Source organism: Callospermophilus lateralis, chromosome 4, assembly GCF_048772815.1.
Source record: "Callospermophilus lateralis isolate mCalLat2 chromosome 4, mCalLat2.hap1, whole genome shotgun sequence".
Taxonomy (NCBI): domain Eukaryota; kingdom Metazoa; phylum Chordata; class Mammalia; order Rodentia; family Sciuridae; genus Callospermophilus; species Callospermophilus lateralis.
Window position 1 is genome coordinate 144,257,314 of NC_135308.1, and position 17,498 is coordinate 144,274,811.

The 17,498-nt window shown below is 38.2% G+C and overlaps 1 protein-coding gene across 1 annotated transcript in view; it reads left to right on the forward strand.

The window, feature by feature from the left end:
* The window catches only part of Cfap54 (cilia and flagella associated protein 54), a 264,100-nt gene that overhangs the window by 118,746 nt on the left and 127,856 nt on the right, over positions 1-17,498 (forward strand). The window contains exons 39-44 of the mRNA XM_076855417.1: positions 502-610; positions 7,790-7,942; positions 9,641-9,835; positions 12,710-12,797; positions 13,087-13,296; positions 15,230-15,296. Of these exons, the coding sequence (XP_076711532.1) occupies positions 502-610; positions 7,790-7,942; positions 9,641-9,835; positions 12,710-12,797; positions 13,087-13,296; positions 15,230-15,296 (822 nt within the window). The remainder of the gene's footprint in view (positions 1-501; positions 611-7,789; positions 7,943-9,640; positions 9,836-12,709; positions 12,798-13,086; positions 13,297-15,229; positions 15,297-17,498) is intronic.

Genomic DNA, 17,498 nt, shown 5'->3' on the forward strand with positions numbered 1-17,498 from the left:
GTCAATCCTCAACACCAGATAAAATAAATAAATAAAATAAAGGTATGTGTCCATCTACAACTCAAAAAAATAATAATAACAATACAGAGGAAGTTAATTTTCATCTGGAAAGTTAAAATTGCATTAATTATGAGTAGACTAGAAAAATATGCTATTGGAATAGCAGCTGATATTTTAAATATATTCCAACTTACATAATAGGAGATATATTTAGACTAGTAAATTTATAAAATATCATAAAATCATACTCTAATTGCTCCACATAATTTGCCTAATATTCTGCTTCCAGCTGTGCTGTACAAAAGAAATATGAAAAATTATGCAGCCACATTTCTCCTCGAAGTTCTCATGAATGAATGCTATTCTATCAACTTTTCTTTGTAGCATTGTTTTGTGTCTCTTTATTTTGACAAGTGAAAAATGAGATAAACATTTCAAGTAAGCCACATTTTTAAATATGAGTACTTGATTAATTCATATTTTTCCCCCTTTTTCTTAAAGATTACCTGCCGAAATTTCATTGGAAAGCAGCTCAAGATTGATCCTTCAATCAGTAAGACAATAGATATAGGGGACGGTACAAATTTCCTACAAGTGATGATCTGTTCAGGTTAGAATCAATTTTAGCTTGAATCTGTGTTTTCTTTAAATCAGGGTTTGCCATTCTTCCCCATGTCAGATATTCTGTAATTAGGATATCTGTAAGAATCTCTTTTGCTAGTTTATTTGAAAAAAAATCCATTTGATATTTACCATTTTATATTGCTATAAACGTCAGGGGAATTAAAGCACTTTTTAAAAAAGTTTGACCTTTTTTTGTAAGCTAAAGAAACAAAAGAAAAAGGAGATTGATGGGGCTAAAAGAGATGGAAAAAAGCTGTTTTGCACATTTTCTGCTGTTTTTGTCTCACTGGGGAACTCTTGCTATTTGACCTTTTTCTGTTTTCTTTGTTCTGTCTTGACTTCCATAATTTCCTTTGCCATGGTCAATATAGGTTGTTCTGCTGCTTAAATCTGTTCAGTTCTTGGTCTTTTAACTAGAGCACAGAAGATTTGGGAACATCATGCCTTGTTTGTGCTTAGCTGATAAGCCCTTGCAGAATGTTTTTGGCAGTGCAACTTGTAGGAATGAATCTACAGAGTAAGGTGAAATGGAAACGACGCTTGCTCTGTATTGTATTTTTCATGTGTCTTCTGTTTCTGGCTTTGGAAGAAAATGTAAGTCTTTGAAGTGTTAGGATTTTTTTTTCACTTTACCTCTTATTTTATAGATGTACATGTGAATATGTGTAGTCATTCATTCACTCATTCATTCATTCATTTATTGAATCAGCCAGCCAGCCATTCAGTTGTTTAGCAAATACTTCCTGAGTATCTACTATGTGTTAAGTGCTATACTAGGCACTAAAGATACAGAGATGTATGTGTTATCTAGGAGTTTAGAGTGTATTGAAGAAGAATTAAAGCACATAAATAAACCAGAGGTGATATAGAGAGTGATAATTCTGTGATATTATTCCTGCTGCTGCTACGGCAATAATAGTGAACAGTTAGTATCTGCTTTTGAGAGACTGCAAAAAGGCAGAAAGCTGAGGTTAGAAATGTTGGCAGGAATTAGGAGATAAAGTGTCTTAGAGAGCCAGATAAAGAGATGTAGATTTGTCTGGAGAGCTGAGGGGAACAAGTTAAAAGGATTTAAAGAAGGAAAGTGAAATGTTCATATTCCCATTCTTAAAAGGGTTGGCAGTAATGTGGAAAATCAACTGAAAGGCTATGTGGAAGTAGGAGATTGGCCACGCTTAACTTGTGTATTCAAGTGGACATTATAATGGCCTAGAATTGGACAGAGTAGAGGGGAGAATAGAAATGAAAGAAAGGGGGCGGGAGACCCAGGACTGTGTCCTGTACTGACTGGGTATGGGGGATGGGTCAGGAGGGAGGAGTTCCAGTGTCTTGCTCTCTGGCTTGGGGGCTAGACTGAAGATGCAGGCAGAGAAAAGCGACTTTGGAGCATCCCTTTTGCCTGGATGATAACTGAGCAGAGCTCTCCAGGATGTGGTTGGTTATACTGATGGGACCTGTGGAGGAGAGTTGAGTTGGACATCTGTATTTAAGTTATCAACATCTTGATGGTGGTTGAAGTCAGGGACTTTGATGAGGTCACCCAGAGTGGGTTATGTGGAGTGTAGACCTGAGCAACACCAACAGTTAGGAAGCTGTCAATCAAAGTAGGCTGGGGCTAGAGAGCCCTAACAAATAGCCCCAAGTCTCATAGCTTTTACACAAGGGCAAGACTATCTCTGGCTCATGCTACTGTGTTCAGTGAGGTTGAGAACTGGGAGCTGCCCATGATGAGGTAATGTCCACCTTGACACGGCCTGAACAGTTGCTTCCCAGGCAGGAAACAGAGCTCTGAGGTTGCCCTCCCAGGGAGCTCCACTGAGAGGCGGTAGTGAGTGCTTTTTTCTGGGCACAGCCTCACCCAACCGCATGTGTGTTTGATGGTAAGGGCTTTACATGGATTCTCTTATTATTTATTATAACCATCCCAATAAAAGAATCACACTCATGCACTGCCCATCAGGCACACTTACAAAGGCTTTGTGAATATTAGCTTATAGCCAACTAATGAGATGGGTTTATTGTTTCTGTTTTTCAGACAAGAAAAATCATGCATTGGCTCTTAGAGCTGCTACTAGAAAGTGACACATGTCATGTCTGCTGACATTTCATTACCCAAAGTTGCATGGCTACACTCTAACTCAAAGGGGTAGGGAAGCATGTCCTGACTCTGTACTCAGAATGAAGAGGCAGAGAATACGTGAAGAGAATCAATGCCGGTCATGGGAGCAAACAAGAAGAGCAGTATGTGAGAGAGGTGGGGACATGGACTGAGAAATAAACGACAAGAGAGTGATAGAGACAAGGCCAAGGCAAGCGAGAGCTTTAAGGAGGAGGAAGCAGTCGGCAGGCAGAGAGGTTGCGTCAGATGGGGACTGACAGTCTTGTTGTATTGGGCAAATGGGTGGTCATTGTCACTTGCCTTTTTGCTGTGGCACCCCCACCTTGCTTGAGCTGTTTCCCCTTCCTGAATGCTCTCCCCATCACCCAGATGTCTGATTACATATAAACCCCTCCCTCCTTTCACTCCTTGTGTTCATCTCCTTTTTCAACAAGGCTCAACTTGACCATTCTATTTGAAACCTCACCCTGCCTACTTCCTGCCAATTCCCTTTGCGCTCTTCTTTCCCCTCCCGTAGCATCATACTGTTTAATTAAGGATTTTTTGTTGTATTTATTGGTCACTAGTCTGTTTCTCCTGTTAACGTGTAAGCTGTGTGAGGGCAAGGATCATTGTTTTGGTCACTGAGACAGTTTGAATGTCTTCATCAGTAAGAGTGAGAACCAAAGGGAGAGGAGAGAAGCTGGAAGAAAATGCAGAGCTCAGAGGGCCCAGGAGGCTGTGCTTTGTATTTTTCATGGAAGAGAAGGAGCTTATTTAAACACTAAATGGAAAGAGCCAGTAGAGAGCACCCTCTTAGAGAGCTTAGAAAGTGGAAGATTTTTGATAGAGCTAGGACCCTGAGGAGAAACAAGGAAGGAAATGGGATGCAAACAGAAGGATGGGATGCTCCCCTGAGGGCAGAGAGGAAGGATGAGCGAATAAGCCTGATGCAAGAAGGTTTGTGGGTAGTAAGGGTAGAGGTTGAAGGTATTCTCATGGGAACTGGGGATTTTCTTAATGAAGCAGGAGCTTGAGAACATAGCCAAGGTTGCTAGGTGGGAGGTTTTGAATATTAAAAAAAGGAGACTGGCCATTAAGGAAAATAGAAGGGAAGGGAGAAGGATCAGAGAGCTATGTAGAGTGGAGTGGAGTGCAGTTGGTGACCATAAACTCTGTAGGTTTTACCGCCAGTGACCAATCATATTACCAGGGGAGGACCACCTTCTTGTGGCCAGTCCTGTGTGACTAGTTTTAATGATAGAGTGTGATGCTGGCTGTGTTCTCCTTGTCTTGATTTTGTCTGTAAAACCCCAGGAGTTCCCCTGCTTTTGGGTCCTTCCTCAAATATACAATTATTTTTATCCTTTCCATCCTGGAGAGGATTGCAACTAATGTGAGTAAATGCATCAAAATGGTTGTTATCAAAATGGTGACTAGCAGCAAAGGAATAAGAGAAATATACCTAGCAAAATTCTAGCCTGTGCACCAGGGCTTTTTTTTTTTTTAACTGATGATGGATGCACTGTGTCAGCAAAGCTTTGCTTGCTTCTTGTTAGAGCTACATTTGGTCAGGCAGGGTGTGGTGGTGGGACAGAAGGGAAGGTAGGTACAGTCAGTATATAGTCATCCTTTGAGTTATTCTCAACTGTGGATGAAGTATAGCCTGTGTGTGTTCTGATTAGAGCAGAAACATTTGAAGAGAGAAGAATGTGAAATATTGTAAGGGCAATATAATATCAAGCTGGAACTATATTTAGATTCTGCAGTTTTTACAGTCTTGGGAGGTAGGTATTATTTTGCTCGAGTTGCAGATGAGAAAAATAAACTGGGTCTGTGATTTGAATTCTGGTCTGTCTAATTGCTCCACTCACTAGTGATCCTCTGAGCTACCAAGTCCATTCGTCATTGTTCCTTTCAGTTAGAATCTTCTCTAAATTTATAGCATTCAAGAGGTAATTTGATGTATTTCAGTGTTCATATGGGGCAGGCACTTTATTCTGACTTATTGTAATAACATAGTAATGTTCAGATGACCCTGTATACTAATTATACATTTTACATTGAACAGTTAAAAGCTTGACTTCCAACTTATAGCTCTTTATAAGACTGTAGGACCTCTGTAACTGGAAACATCTTTTGGCCTGTGCTTTTGAGTTTATTTAGCAAATTATTGGGATGCTGAATTTTTCTCAATATACTAAGCTCAGATCATTAACATATTTATAAGTGTGTTGGGTCTTATGTATGTCACCATGATGTGTACGCAATTCTTTTAAAAGACTGACTATACTCATGATGATTTCCACACCAGCTCACTGCTTTAGATCCTCATACATTTTCTTTTGTCATAACAGCATTTGGTGGTAATGCTTGATACATTCAATTCTTCACGGCAGATATTGTAATGCCCCAGTGGCTAGGAACATTTGGTGTTCTCATTATTTAACAGCATCCTATTCTCCCTTCAACTATTTAATAATGCATATGTAATTTGGTATCGTCTCCATAGGATTTGGAGAAGTGAGAGTACCACGTTTTATAGATTATTCCTGTATGGATGAGTAACTTTCCTGCTTGTTAAGCTCCACAGGGTAGATAAACCTGGATATGCCTTTTATTGTAACTGTTTTTGCATTCCACCTGGAGTCTCTTTCTTGAGTTTTGACCTTATTAGTATTTAAGTTCTCTGAAAGGATCATTCAGTCCTCAGGTCTGTTGAAATTTTCAACTCTTTGTCAGGTGTGTTTTATTAAGGCCTTTGATTGTGGAAGTGACCAAGTGTGTAGAAAGCAGCCCCAAATTTCAGACCACTCCCTGGGTTCCCACCCTGGTTGGCCCAGCCCTGAGGAATCATTGGCATTTCAACTTTTGTTTCTACATTGGTACAATGAAAAACATAATAATTCCTTCCTTTTCCTTCTTGTGCTGGTCCTCCTTACCTGTTTCAAACTGTGAAGGTGCTACTACTAGTGCCTTTGGAATAGCTTCCTGAATTTTCTGTCCATAGGTGTTTTCAGAAAGAAGTTCTGAACTTCTGATGCTTCCTTTTTGCTTTATACCCCTGACAGAACCCTAATTAGGCTTCAAGAGAAAAGATACGCTAGGGCTTGAAAAAACGGAAAGATAGTTTAGAAAAAAAAAAAAAAAAAGAAGAGTTATAGGCAGATATTTGATACAGAGATAGCTGGACAATTTTCTCCAGACTATTTTTATTATACATAATATTTCCAGGTTTTATTCTAGAATGTAAGCTTTGTGAGAGCAGGGGCCGTGTCTATTGTGTCTGCCTGTGTTTCCTCAGTGCCTGCCGTGGTGTCTGGTACTGCAAAGTGCTCAATATATGCAGTCATGCTCAATGGCAGGAAGAAATATGCCACTGCACAACCTCATTGTTGTATGAACGCCAGAGTGTCTTATACAAACTAAGATAGCTATGAGTCAGTAGGTGATATAATCTTGTGGGACCATCATCACATACATGAGCCGTCAATGATCAAAACGTCATTATGTGGCACATGACTATATTTTAAAAATATATGACTATGCTGGGCGTGTTGGTGCACGCCTGTAATCCCAGTGCCTCGGGACACTGAGACGGGAGGATCACGAGTACAAAGCTAACATCAGCAAAAGTGAGGCATTAAGCAACTCGGTGAGACCCTGTCTCTAAATAAAATACAAAATAGAGCTGGGGATGTAGCTTAGTGGTCCAGTGCCTGTGCCCCTGAGTTCAATCCCTGGTTCCCCCCACCCCCCCCAAAAAAGTGACTTACAGTCATTATGTGAGGCTCTATCTATTGAGTGTTTACTCCATGGCGGGCACTATGCTAGATGCTTTACGTGTGTGTTAAAACAATGTTTAAAGCTGGAGAAAGTAACTATCTCATTAACACTTGAGAATCTCCAGTCTTCCTCCTTTCCTTCCTCCTGGGGACTAAATATCTGTGGCTCCTCAAAATTCAGAGGTTGAAATATCCTAACCAATGGGATGTGTTGTTCAGAGGCAGGGACTTGGGTGGTGATTAGGTCATGGGGGTGGAGTCCTCGCGGATGGGGGATTAATGCCCTTATAAAAGAGAGCAAGGGGGCTCTCTCTAGCCCCCTTTCTGCTATGTGAAAGAGGCACAGTGAAAAGGAAACCAGCTGCAAGCAAGGGAGAAAGACTTCGCCAGAACCTAGCCATGCTGGCACCTTAGTCTAAGACTTCCAGCCTCCAGATCTGTGAAAAGCAATTTTCTGTTGTTCATAAACCGTGTGGTCTATGGTAATGCGTTTACAGCAGCCTGAGCTCAGATACTTTTAAATCTTCTTTCTCTAAGGAAAAAAGACAAAAATCCAATCTTGTGATTACTTACAATTTGAAAAACAGAAAAACAGACCTCTTTCTTTGACCTAAGAGACCTTCCATTTGGGCACCTTCCACGTGTTCTTTGTGATTCTAATTCTGAAACTGGCAATTCCTTTCTCTCCTGCTTCTTGGTGTATGCTGCAAACCTGGAGTCTAATTCCCAGGATCACCCCCTCGCTCCCCAGAAACCTCTCAGCAACTCTCTCCCACCATCTCCTCTTCCTGGAACTTTTCAAGGTAGCTGGTTGGTTCCGGACCCACCCACCGCCCCCAGGCACCTTTTCCTTTGCACCCTCAAGTCTTAGGAACCCGTCTTTCCCTTCCCTTCAGAGAGCAGTTGCCTGTCTCTAGGATTCTTTGTTTCCTCCTTTAGTCTCTTTCCCAAGGTACCTTTGCTTTGAAGAAGTTTGCTAAAAAAGGAGTAGATTATTTCATTTTTTATGATCAGCGAAAGAAAAAGTAGGAGGCTTCATAAGGAAATTGACAAGATCTAAAGTTATTTGCATTTCATAAGAATCAGAACTTTCCTAAGTTTCTTTTTAAAAAAAGAATTTTCAAAGATACCAAAAGGAAAAAAAAAATGACCTGAATGTTGCTGATCTGGGACTTTGAATTTAGCAGCTTCAGGTTGGGACCAAGAAATCAGAGCCTTCTTTGCTTCTAGTTGGCTCTGTGCCGCGTTTCATCCTCAGTGTCCCCCTTCTTTTTCCTTCCAGAGTATAACAGAGCCAAACAGATCATCTGTGTGCCCGCGGATGTGACAGACACTTTGAGATGCTTTAGAGAGACCCTGGAAAAATCTAAATACCACAACAGATCAATCCGACATAGCAGAAAGTTGCTTTCATTATTTCTGGCACAGACACAAGGTAATTGGTGGTTTCATGTTCCTGGATCTGTTTGTGTAGGGCCACCATCCTGCAGACCCCTTCCCCACTGACATCCCACCCCTGGCTGCCTTTCCCTGTCTTCCTCTTGTCTAAAGGATCTTACCGTCTTTCCTTCTACACTTCATTCCCACTATGGCAATTTCTCACTGGCCTGCGTTTATGCTTTCTGAGACACCAGCCAACTCCCTGGAAAACATGTGGAAATAATATTCATTAATTGTTTTATGCTGTACATTGTTGTCCTCAGAGTTGTCTTTGCAGGTGTGGGACTGTGCTCATGTTCTGCTTCCATTAGTTTATGGGTAAGGTATACTGAGTTAACTAGAGCCTTTTACCAAGTACCACTTCACCCATTTCAAAGAAATGGATGCATTTTAAAATATGCACCATTAAGACCTCTTACTAATCCCATAAATTTTCATCTTAGAGTTTTCTTTTAGCTTAGAACCAGATATTCACTATTATTAGTTATATTACGTTTACTCATTTTCTTCCTTATCAACATTTATCAATTTGTGAATTCAATCAAGGCAGGGCTTTGAGTGGGTAAGTGGTAAACTCAAAGAACAGTATAAAATTTAGGCTGAGAAAAAAATCCTGAATTATCTATACTTAGGTTATTTTAAGACTTTAAAACTTTGACCTATATTTATGCCCTTTACTGCTCAAATTTATCCAAGTAATGAGAATAAACTCAAAGTAATTATATTCTGAAACAATTAAAATAGATTTAATTTACACCCCTTAAATAAGATGCTAATTTCCACTGAACTTACCTTTTAGAAATTTGGTCAGTTTTTTTTACAACCACGAACAGAGTTTTATCTATCTATCTATCTATCTATCTATCTATTTATTTATTTATTTTTACTGATTTGCTTGTTATATTTTTGGCCACCCCTTCATCCCCCAAGAGCATTCCTTTTAAAAGTATGCCAAATTTTTGGAGGTATTGTCTGCAGACTCACATTATGTTCAACTAGCCCTCCAGATTTTTTTTACCTCCTTTCAGTTACTCTATACATTAACAATGGGTAAGGCATAGAGTAAAAAAGGAAATTCATTCCTAAAAATGATTCTGTTAATTCACCCTGAATCTTACCTGGTACTAAAATATTCTCAGTAGTTTATCCCTAGTCCTCAGGCTGTGGACTTTAAAATCCATATTAGCTTCTCTCTCTGCTACTTTGACTATTTCCCTGACATATTTTTTTCTCTGCTTTTCCCTGTGTGTTTTCTGATCTTAAAAAGAGAGAGGGTTTTTTTTCCCCATTTTTTTTTTTTTTCTTTCTTAGGCCAGAACTATGTAAGAGTTGACTCTATCCCAGAGGTTTCTGCCCCAGGGGCAAATGAACATCTTAGTGTCTGAAGCTATTAAAAAAAAGGCGAACTCATACTGTGTAACTTCCCCCAATTCCCCAAAGCATGATCTCAACATTAGCTTTCTGGTTAACTGGCCCTTATGAAATAACAAGGGTATAGAGCCCATCCTCCCTCACCAGGGTGTCTTTAAAAGATGATCCTGGATACCAAGTTTAGGGGAAAAGTGTCCCTCAAACTGCGAATAATTCCCATGTGTATGCAAAATCTTTTCTTCCCTTTCGGTTTCCTCTACCCTTTCCCTCCCCATCCGTTTCCTTCCTTTCACCATTTTAAATTTTGTTTCCACAAATTTAGGAGATAGAGCAGGAATCAACAATTTAAAATTCACGCCTGGGAAGGTGGAATTTTGTCTGGGAACAGAAGAGATGCACATGTCAACACCTCCTAATCTTTCTCAGGAGCACTTCAGAGTTTTTAGTTCAGTGGAGAAAAGCAAACTTCCCTATTCACAGCTGGGGCTGGTAATTTCTTCTTATCACCAAAGTATTGGTAAGGCTAACCCGTTGTGTATGCATTTTCTATGCCTTCTGAATTAATAGTGAGATTGCATCTGGTCCTGAAATGTTACCCTTGGAAGTAGCGCAAAATTTCTTGAACATCAAGTCGATTTATCACACTATCGTAGGCTGGGACACAACAGTCTGAATACAGAAGATACTTTCAGTCTCCTCTTGTGACCCACTTTCCCAGCCTGGTTGTCATCCTTGTGAGATTCTAAGCCACCCTTCTGCCCATCCCTCTTTAATAGCAACTGTGAACACCTTGTGGGGAGGGGGCCCTTATATATGCTTTTTCTTGGTCTCAGATGAGTTTATTTTCCTTTTCTACAAATTCAATAATATATTCTAAACCTATATTGTAGACCCAATTTGCCCTTTTTGGGCAAAACATCAGTTGATGTTTTATAATTCTCTTTCCCCTTATATTTTACTGAAGTAAAATTTATATTTATCACATTCTTCCTACATACACATTTCTAACAACAACAGCAACAACAAACCCAATCAAACAAACAAAAAACAACAACAACAAAATCTTTATGGGGCTTTAAGCATCACCAGTTGGGGGTTATAGGTGGTCTCCCAGAAGGAGAAAGAGGACCTCAACTGCACCCTTGCAGGTTCTTGACTTAGGCTGCAGAAAGGAACTTCAGGATGTGTAGAAAAGACACAAAGAAAGATTTATTCATGAGAGCAATGCTTATTCAGGCATGCATCAATTGAGCAGGACACACTCTCAAAGGAAGGAATGTAGGTATGAAAGTAAGACATGCATTTGGGGTCTTGGGCTCTTCTTTTTAAATCTGTTTAAAAAGACATTTTAATAAACTCTTCCTGATTCTGATTATTAACCATCTATTATACCTGCAGTTCATAAGACCTGTAGTACTCTGATACAAGGTTTGACAGAATATCAACAACATGAGTGAAAGGGGATTGGACAGATGAAATTTTGGGTGGAGAAATAAATTGGTTCTGAAGGGGAATAACCATAGTTCAATGTTTAATGCTCAAGGGTGTAATGAGACCATATCAGATCCCCTCTGAAAATGACCAGGGCTCAAGTCAGAGTGTTGGAAACTTCTTTTAAAGTGAACTTTGTAAATATTGATCATGAGAAGTGCATGGGGATAACGTTAGCCTGATGAGCTCTATTCTCTTACTCCTGGAGCACAGGGTGGGTCACAGAGGTCTGATTCTCTTTAGGATCTCTATGTCTGGTGTCATCCAGTCAGCAGATAATGTGTCGAATGTGCCCATATCCCAAGTATCTAACAATATTTTCTCTTAGCTTTATTTAGTCTAAAGAAAAGTATATTGTGTAAGCTAGCAATGTATGTAGGCATTAATCATCTAGATTTGCAGTACTCTTAAGGCTTGAGGACTTTTTTTTTTTTTTTCCAAGATTTCAGGCTTTGAGGAAAATAGGTTTGGGGAGGAGTAAAGGCGAGAGTATTCATGGAGCTGCTTTTATTTATTTATTTATTTAATGGTACTGGGGATTGAACCCAGAAGTGCTCTACTACTGAGTGTCTTCCAAGATTTTTAATTTTGAGACAGGGTCTTGTAAAGTTGCTGAGGCTCTCCTTAACTTGTGATCCTTCTACCTCAGCCTCCTGAGTAGATGTGAATATATAGGTGTGGTGCTCTTGAAGGTTTTTAGGTTTCAAATGACAGTTGCTTTTCTCTACCCCATTAGTCTCCTTTATACCTATTTTTATTTCTTGCCTCCTGCCTCATAAAGTAAAGGATAAATTAAACAAAATCACTTTATAATAAAAGAACTCGTGTGTTAGCATATAAATGCTCAGGCATTAGAAGGTGTGAAGAGGTGGTCAGATGCTTCTGTCCTCTATGTGCAATCACCATGATATGACAGCTACGGATAAACTGACACAGGTGTGTTGTATTGGTAACTTAAGAATTATTAGCATTATTTAGTTAGGTGATATGATTTTCTAAAATGGCAAATAAGTCTTGATAACATTCTGAACAAAACAAAGTTCTACATTGATTGTATTTCTGGAAAATTTAGGATGTTTAAAATCATGCAAAAATACTCTTTTATGTGTAAAATGAGGTTAGATATCAGACCAAGTTAATTTTAAAGATATTTTGCACTTTTTTTTTTTTTTGCTGTGGGGAAGTTTCTGTGTATTACAGGCCATCCAGAATCTCTGGTTCTCACCTATAAAATACCAAAAAATGCACCAATGTGACAACTAACAAAACCCTTCCTTAAATTTCTAAAATGCCCTCCAAGACAGTAAGTACTGCCTCATGAGGAACCACTGCCATGTTGGCTGGCCTCCTAGCTTCCTGAATGCACGCATTTATTAAAAAACAAACAAACAAATTTGCATGATACTGAAGATATATTTTCTGGATTTAGGTAAAAGAAAAAATTCTGCTTTGATATGATCTTGTCACATCTCTGCTCAAAGCAAACTCTTTGGGCCTTCCCAGTTGCTATAGGGCAGCCTCCACAATTCAGCACCTGGCAATCAGGGGCCTCCAGAATCAGACCCGACCTCTGTCCTCAGGGTTCCAATTTACCTTCTCAAGAGAACTGTGCTCCAGTCATCCCCATCATTCCCATGTATCTGTGCCTTTCTCCCTTTTCACCATCTCTCCCTGTCTGACTTCATCCCAATCTCCAGTTCCTATGTGTTCAAATAAAACATTGTTTGCTCTCTCTGGGTATATAAATATAGTGTGACATTTGAAGGCACTATTAACTTGAAGCTTTCTTACTGCAATCTACATGGTTAAGGTGTAATGCAGTTTAAAATATTCTTGCAAATAAAAAGGAAATATTTCTCTTGCAACTGACATTTGTTCTTTTACTTGATTAAAAATACAGATGTTCTCCATGCCAGCAATCAAAGAAGTCTTAAAGTTCAGGCACTGCATACACTTGGAAATCTTCTCATCTTTGCAGAAAAGAAAAGGTAGATTTTTAGGAGTTAATAGGTCAAGGGCTAACTTTTTTTTTTTTTTGTCAAAGATTTTAATAATTAGGAAAAAATATTGTTTTCCATAAATTTTAGTTGCACCATGCTTCATTTTATGGTATCAAATGCTACTTGAGAGAAACTGTTATGAACAATGGATGGTATAGATTTATTTTCTAATGTCTTCATTGAATATTTTTTTCACCTTATTTACTTTTCCTTTTGGAAGGTGGGCTTGAAGACCAGTCTTGGAAAACATACCACTTGATGCTTTTTTTTGTTCTAGGGCTGCTTTTAAGTGTTGGTGTCAAGCTCTTGATGATATATTTAGAAAACCAGATGTGCTACATACATGGAAAGAATTTGTTCCCTCCTCCACCAGTGCCCCCAATAGTTGTTCACCTCAGACCTTCAGAGACTACAGTGAGGAATTTCTATCAAAAGTTGGCATTTGGGGGTGTCTTCAAGGTGCAGTCATATCCGCAAAGATAGCACAGTGAGTATGAGGATGGGATGACCCACATCCTAGCTACCCTTTGTGCAATACCCACAAGTACTATCTTCTTGGAAAGTTATATCCCCACCATGCAGGATGATACGGATTACTCATTGGTGATGTTTATTGGTTTTGACCATCTTCTCCATCTTTCTCTTTTGCTGTCACCCTCTTGCTTTTTGGCTCTCTAGGACCTCCACTTCCACCCCCTACATCTCCTTCTCTGACTCTGATCTACCTGAATAAAATCCAGGACGGTTGTTCCATCTCAAGGTCCTTAATTCAATCACGTCTGCAAAGTCTTTTCTGCCACGTACAGTGACACATTCACAGGTTCTAGAGCGTAAGACATGGATTTTATTGAGGCCCATTGTTCAGGATGTCATGTATAATGTATGTGAATGCCAATCACAATGCTGAATAGTTACCATACACAAATACCTTGAATATTTGGATAATGAGAGAAATGTAAAAATTAAAGAAACAGTAGAAGTGTACCTCTCCAGTTTTTCTTTTAGCTCACCTAGAGGGCGTGGTGGCCAAAAACCTGCATTATATTTTGAGCCTTAGAGCAAACTGAAACAATAACTTCTCCAAGTTAGTTTTTTCATATTTTCAAAAGAGTAGTATCTTTAGGCAGGGGAAATAAGAAATTGCCACTTTAAAGGCATTACCCATGAAAGGTCTTTTAAACTTCCATCAAGTTTGATTTTTTTTTTTTTTTTTTTTTTGTGCTCCTGAAAAGGAATTTAACTTAAACGGATAGACACACAGACAGACACACAGGCACACCAGTTATGACAGTTGAGGTTGGTGGTTGAGACTAGAAAAGCCAAGGGAGGAAGGTCACAACTTGGAAATGAACAGCTCTGGCTTTCTTGCCAGAGGCACCTCAGCTTTGTGTCTGAAGTTATCACCTAGTGATTTCAACCAAAAAGAAAGCTGTTTCCTGTTTACCCAGCTGGAGGTCTGACTTCCAAAAACCTGAGTCCACCAGGAAGGGCAGGGGTCCTTGAGCTCTTCTCCCAGACTCTGAGTGAACTGAACTCTTCTCACTGCAAAATACCACAGTCAAATATCTACACAGAGAAGCCGAGGTCAGAGGAACAATGCTATTAATACAATGAGGCTGATGGGTTTCATCTAAGTAAGATTCGGGAGCAGGCAAAACGGTTTACAGCTGCAAATGCATATTTCAAGACCCATGTAAAGGAAACTCACAATGTTCTTAGGGGCATCAAAAGGGACAATAGTAAATGGAAATATTATCTTAATTTTTGGCAGAGAGACTTAGTGTGAGCAGCTCTATAATAAATGGCTAGTGAGAATATATGTTGTTGCAATATTTGGGGTTTAACAGCCATATTCATTATGGTTATAACTAATTATGGTTATTTAACTATACTCATTAAAAATCTTAATTGTCACTTCATTTTCTACCCCCAAATTCCACTCTGAAGGATTTGTCCAGCAGAATTAGAAGGATACATGCTCAAAAATGTAGTTACAACAATATTCACTTCATCACTGGAGAAAACCAAATGAGATTAATATTTTTATATTCTAGTACATGTAAATAATAAAATATCAAAGTTTTTAAAAAATAATGATGTAATCTATTCTGTCTGTGAATGGAAAATTTGTATATAAAGCTAGCATTATATTTTATAATTTTAGTCTTAATATGCAAGTATTTATGTTTCCCTTTATATAGCCATGTATAGAAAAATCTAGAAGGAAACTAACCAAACTGTTACCAGAAATCATGTTTAGGGGGTAAGGTTATGGCTAATTTTCCATTTCTTCTTCATATTTTTTTACGTTTATTTTTTCTTTTATTTTCTGTGTCCTAGATATATGTCTAAAGACATATATTTATATCAAAATATTTTGGAAAATTGTCTATTAATTGGTTTTTCTTATTCTCACTTAGGTTTATTATAACCCTGAACGTTAACAAGAGAATCAGCTGCTGCATTTTTTCTGCATTACTCTTTCAGGTAACACTTGATGTGTGTTTTCTACAATAGCATGACTATTCTAGAAAAAAAAAAAGTGCTGTTGTTATTAAATTTCGTAAAGCTCACAGGTAGGAAAACAGCATGAACTGTGATTAAATGTCACAAGCCCATTTCTCCTTTGCTGGCTAAGCTCATCTCCTCTGGTGGCACATTCCCCTTGAACATTCACCATTTTTCTCCTTTAACAGAAGGAGTTTTACAGATAGGGAAACTGCATCTCCTGTTGTTGGTAAGACCAAGTTACTAGTTGATCCATGTGAAGCCAGTCTGTTTGACTTCAAATGGTTGCCTTAAGTTACCTCAACTCTAAATTAAGTTTTGTTGGGTTGCACGATGTAAAATATGTCATCTAAAAAGCAAGTAACAAGTTGAAGACTAGAAGAGGAGTGCTTGTGTGTCTCAGGATTTTGGTTTGACTTCACTGAAGAAAAAAGGAGCTTTTATCTGAAATACAAGACATTCTGAGATTCAGGGATGCAGCCAGGGGCCTTTGCAGTCTGCTAAAGGTTCTGTTTACTTTGGCAGATGGACAGATAACCCTTGTTATGTGTATCAGAGGAGGCTAAGAGCATCTGAAATCTGGATAGATAAGTTCTTTGGGAAAAGCTCCTTTGAATATAAGGACAGACTTTGCTATTTTTTCATATTCCAAATACCTTCTGCTGTGCTTCAAAGGGAAGAGGGAAGAGGCAAGAGTGGGAAGGGAATAATGATGATCTGACCCAGACTCCTTTATCTCCGTTTTACTTTCTCATATTCCTTGTTTTTGAAGATAATGCTGCTTATGTTTTAGCAAATATGTGATTTTAAAAAATGTTCAGTTTTTCGTTTAACTTGGACATTAAATATTGCTACATTAGTAATGCTATATCTAAAAATAAAAAGCAGCTGGTGGGATTAATTTTAAAAGTCTGCTCATTCTTTTTAAGATTTTTAAAGCAAATTTGTGAAATTAAAAATTTCAACAACTACCTAGTATTTTAGAATAGGATCCCATATAGTCTTAATAAGCAATCTGATTAAAATTCTTTCCCAATATAAATTTTAAAAATTTATAGTGCATTCATCATCAAGAAAAAAATCAGTTAAGATAATCAAAGAAATACTTCTAAATGTAAAATTGGGTTTTATGTATTTGTTTTAGTCAACTTTATTTGCTGCTATGACTAAAAGACATGACCAGCACAATTGTAGAGGAGGAGAAGTTTATTTGGGGTTCACAGATTCAGAGATCTGTAGTTACAACAATATTCACTTCATCACTGCAGAAAACCAAATGAGATGAATGTTTTTATATTCTAGTACATGTAAATAATAAAATATCAAAGTTTTAAAAATGATGTAATCTATTATGTCTGTGAATGGAAAATTTCTATATAAAGCTGGCATTGTATTTTATAATTTTAGTTAAGAGTCCATAGACAGCAGGCTCCATATCTCATGGTAAAGCAGGACATCAATGGCTTAAAAGTGTAATGAAGGGAAGCAACTCACATGATGATCAGGAAGCAGAGAGATACTCCACTCGCCAAATACAAAATACCCCAAAGACACCCCTTCTCCAATGCCCTACTTCTTTCAGCCACAACCCACCTGCCTTCAGTCACCACTCACTTAATCCCATCAAGTGTTAATTCACTGATTGGGTTAAGTTTCTTGTAACCCAATCATTTCTTCTCTGAACTTCTTGCATATTTCACAGTTGATCTTTTGGGGGACACTTCACATCTAAACCACAACAGTATTCATTTTGTTTTCTCAGAATCTAGTACAATGTTGATTATGTAAGTTACCAAGAGATAGTGTCACATTAACCAGATCATCTTTATATTTATTGCAGTTGAAAGTTTGGAATTACCTTTCCTTAATTTAGACTTCAAGTAGTTATTTTCTCAATTTATAATCTTGATATAGATTTTTTGGTTATACAGACATGACTTTGAATCTCTTTTCTGCAATCATTAGCTGTGTAACCTCAGATAAGGTGTTTGATTATACCACAATTATATAACTTCTGAGATGATGATTCTTCCTTTTAAGAGTGGGTTAGATGAGCATTAAGTGAAATAATGTTTATAAAAAAATTATTAGAAAAGTCCAACACAAATACTTTATGTAATGGTAATTTCTTTGAAAATAATAAATATACAACTACCATGGAATTTTAAAAGCCTATCTTGC